Source organism: Myotis davidii, unplaced genomic scaffold (assembly GCF_000327345.1).
Source record: "Myotis davidii unplaced genomic scaffold, ASM32734v1 scaffold732, whole genome shotgun sequence".
NCBI classification, from domain to species: domain Eukaryota; kingdom Metazoa; phylum Chordata; class Mammalia; order Chiroptera; family Vespertilionidae; genus Myotis; species Myotis davidii.
In genome coordinates, this window is record NW_006284349.1 from 2,597,415 (window position 1) to 2,601,525 (window position 4,111).

General features: G+C 50.0%; 1 protein-coding gene across 1 annotated transcript in view; it reads left to right on the top strand.

Moving 5' to 3' along the window:
* PTPN21 (protein tyrosine phosphatase, non-receptor type 21) overlaps window positions 1-4,111 on the top strand; it is a 65,345-nt gene that overhangs the window by 57,376 nt on the left and 3,858 nt on the right. The window contains exons 15-17 of the mRNA XM_015571307.1: window positions 1,762-1,890; window positions 2,093-2,327; window positions 2,963-3,123. Of these exons, the coding sequence (XP_015426793.1) occupies window positions 1,762-1,890; window positions 2,093-2,327; window positions 2,963-3,123 (525 nt within the window). The remainder of the gene's footprint in view (window positions 1-1,761; window positions 1,891-2,092; window positions 2,328-2,962; window positions 3,124-4,111) is intronic.

The window sequence follows — 4,111 nt, forward strand, 5'->3', positions numbered from 1 at the left end:
AATGGAAACAGCGCTGGCTCACTGTAGGGAGTGGGGAGAGCCAGCTGCCCTGTCTTCTCCGTCACTCGCTCCCCGTTCCTGCTGCGAGGGTCAGTCCCCTTTGCGGGAGGGAGAAACTTCCTTCCAGTGCGTGATGAGTCGGGGTCTGTGGTCAGGTGCTGTTTCCTTCCTCCCACCTTCTGTTTAGTTTGCAAGTGACCTTTGGGGAGACCAGTTCCACACGTGCAGCTTTCCAGCGACCCAGCGGTCTGCCTGCGAGCAGCACACCCTTGGTTGGGTATCTGTACATGTGCTTCTTAGTCGGTGGGCACAGTCTGCTTAAAAGGCGAGCCTTTCTTTGGAATAACTCGCCCAGCCTCTCCTGTTTGGGTGGGTAAGAGCGGAATGATGTCGTAGTTCTTTAGGGACATTTCAGAGTCTCCTGAGGCGACCTGAGGAAGAGGGGGGAAAGGCTGAGCTCAGAATTCCGGGACAGACTCTCCCGTGTGGGACCTCGTGGTACTTATCTGGGTAAAGAAATGCTGGCACCTTCCCCGAGGTTCCCCATCAGATTCTTCCTCATTAGTTCTTGTTCACTGTGTAACCATTGCCCTCCCCCTCCCCTCCTGCCCATGGTGCCTGCCCCTGAGTGGGTGCTTGGTGACCAGGGACCAGTGGCCTTAGCGAGAGCGCGGGCGGAATATGCTTGCACAGGGTGTTACGCTGAGTGGCACTGAGGGAAGGTGCGGTGGTCATTGAGAATCAGGGTCCCTGAGCTCTAACCCCGGTCTCCTGTCTACAAATCCCGACCACGGTGATTATTATTTAGACCTTTCTCCAGGAGGCTGAATCTTAGGTGGCAGCTTAGTGTCATGATGGAGGGTGATTTGGCTCAGGAGGCCAGAGGTGAGACTTCCTGAAGCAGGAAGATTGTTTTCCCCTAGAAATCGGACATTTAACTTGGGTTTTAGCTTAGTGGCGCTTACTTCTCCCAGTGTGTCTAGTTCTTCACGAGGGGAAATTGCGTTTGAAAGTTGGGGTACTGGGATGTTGATATTGCTTTTACGAGAAGAAATAGCAGCAGCGGCAATACGACTACTCAGTGAGCACCAGGCATTGTCAAGGCACCGTGTGCGTGCATGGACTCAGTTCTTTCTTTCTTTTTTTTTATAGTAAAGGTGGAAATTTATTGAAGAACAAGTACAGACTCCCATGTGGGGAGGGGGGAAGAGTCGCCTTGACTCAGTTCTGACAACAACCCTAGGAGGGCAGGCAATACATATATACATATGCATATACATATATTTTAATATATTTTTATTGATTTCAGAGAGGAAGGGAGAGGGAGAGAGAGATAGAAACATCAGTGATGAAGAGAACCATTGACCGGCTGCCTCCTGCATGCCCCCTACGGGTATCGAGCCTGCAACCCAGGCATGTGCCCTGAACCAGGAATTGAATCGTGACCTCCTGGTTTATAGGTCGATGTTCAACCACTGAGCCACACCGGCTGGGCGGCAGGCAATATTTTTATTTTAACTTGAGAACTAAGATTCAGAGAGGGTAAGCAAATTGCCCCAGGTCACATAGATATTACGTGAACTCATACTGAGTAAGATATCAATAGTGGAAATTGTACTAACAGGGAAAAAGAATAACATGAAAGCCTTTCTCTATTCTGAATAATTTAGTTTACTTTTTAGTATTACCACAAACAAATGTATATACACGCCTGTGTACCTACCTGACATACACATTCGTTTTTAACCTTTCCTCATCCAGGTCTCTGTCAGTGGGATGGAATGGGACTATATCGCCACGCAGGGCCCGCTGCAGAACACCTGTCAGGACTTTTGGCAGATGGTGTGGGAGCAGGGAATTGCCATTATAGCGATGGTGACAGCAGAAGAGGTAAGTGCTCATTTCTCTCCATCGGTTTGCTCCGTCTTAGATGAGAAGTTGTCGTCAATCCTGTGGGGATCCTGACGCTCAGAGAGAGGGGCAGGTTGGGAGAGCGATTCTGCGTCTAGACGTGCTGTCTGTGTGTGTAAAAGGGCTCGTATTGCGGGGCCTTGCACTGTGTTTTGACCGTCCATGTCTGCGTCTGTAACAGGAGGGCGGAAGGGAGAAGAGCTTTAGGTACTGGCCACGCCTTGGTTCCCGGCACAACACCGTCACCTACGGAAGGTTCAAGATCACCACCCGGTTCCGCACAGACTCGGGGTGCTACGCCACCACCGGCCTGAAGATGAAGCACCTGCTCACGGGGCAGGAGAGGACGGTCTGGCACCTGCAGTACACGGACTGGCCGGAGCACGGCTGCCCCGAGGACCTCAAGGGGTTTCTGTGTAAGTGTCCCCGCTCCCAGCACAGCCCTGCTGGGGCTCTGACATCAGCCGCGGAGAGGAAGGCTCATGTTCCTGAAATAGTTCCTTTATGTTGTCTCGCATTCACTCTGGGCTTGTTTTAAAATAAAGATTTTAAGTGTTTAAGAGGAGGCTTGGCAGAAGTTTTTACTTTTTAAAATTTTTTTTTACTTTTATTGATTTCAGAGAGGAAGGGAGAGAGATAGAAATATCAATGATGAGAGAGAATCATTGATTGGCTGCCTCCTGCGAGCTCTACACTGGTGATCGAGCCCGCATCCTGGGCATATGCCCTGACTGGGAATCGAACCATGACCTCGACCATTGAGCCATGCCATTGGCAAAAATAAGTTTTTGAAGTATAACGTGGTAGTGAGTAAAATGCGGTGAATGAGTCTTGGGGAGCTTTTCCTCCCTTTGATTTTGTAGACGAGAAAACGGGAGGCCAGGTGGAGTCCGAGACTCACGGAGACCGCACTGTCAGTCAGTGGTTAGGCCGCTAACTGGCGCCCTGTGCTCGTTGTCCGAGTCCTCCCCGTCAGGGGAGATGATCTGCAGACTGTCCATGTGATGTGCCTTAAACCCTGAGAGTGTTTCTATCTCATTGATACTCACAGCATATCTTGAGGAGATCCAGTCTGTCCGACGCCACACAAACAGCACGAGTGAACCCAAAGGCCCCAACCCCCCGCTGCTGGTCCACTGCAGTGCGGGGGTGGGGAGGACCGGCGTCGTCATCTTGTCCGAGATCATGATCGCCTGCCTGGAGCACAACGAGGTGCTTATTTCCTTTCTTTTTGGTGTGGGGAAAGGTGGGCTGGGCGCAGGTCCGGGAAGAGAGGGACCTCGTTATCTAACAGCTCTTTCTGAACGAGGTTCCTTGGTGTGTGTTTTTTCCCACAAGTAGGAATTTTTTTTATTTGTCACAGATAAAAGCCTGAATTTTATTTTTATTGATTTAAAAATATATATTTTTTATTTCAGAGAGGAAGGGAGAAGGAGAGAGAGAGAAACAATGATGAGAGAGCCCTAGCTGGTTTGGCTCAGTGGATAGAGCATCAGTGGCCTCCAGGCTGAAGGGCCCCGGGTTTGATTCCGATCAAGGGCACATGCCTGGGTTTCAGGCTTGATCCCCAGTAGGGGGCATGCAGGAGGCAGCCAATTGATGATTCTCTCTGATCATTGATGTTTCTATCTCTCTCTCCCTCTCCCTTCCTCTCTGAAATCAATGGAAAATATTTTTAAAAAATGATGAGAAAGAATCATCCATCAGCTGCCTCCTGGGAATCAAACTGTGACCTCCTGGTTCATAGGTCGATGCCCAACCACTGAGTCACGCTGGGCTGGGCACAGGGGGATCCTTGGCCTGGGGCCCATAGGCATCAGCTCGTTCTCCTTGAGCACCTGTCTCAGCCCCCGTCGCTCTCCCAGAGCTGCGACCTTCCCTGCGCAGCTCCATGAGTCCGAGATCGAGCGTGGGCTTCTTGCAAGCTGACTTTTTTAACACAGACATCAGGGAGCAGATTAATAGATTGGCCAGCTTTTCTGTGTCTTTTCGGATGTTGTTTCGTTTAGCATTGTCCCAGAGTTCTCTTAGGCTCTCCTCCTGCTTTTTAATTTTTTTTTCTAGAAGCTGTTCTCTTTGGGTATTTTTTTCTACCTTGTCTTCTAGCTCGCTGATGCGGTCCTCTGCTTCTTCTAGTCTACTGTTGATGCTTTCTATTGAGTTCTTTATGGCAGTGATGTCATTTTTCATTTCTTCTTGG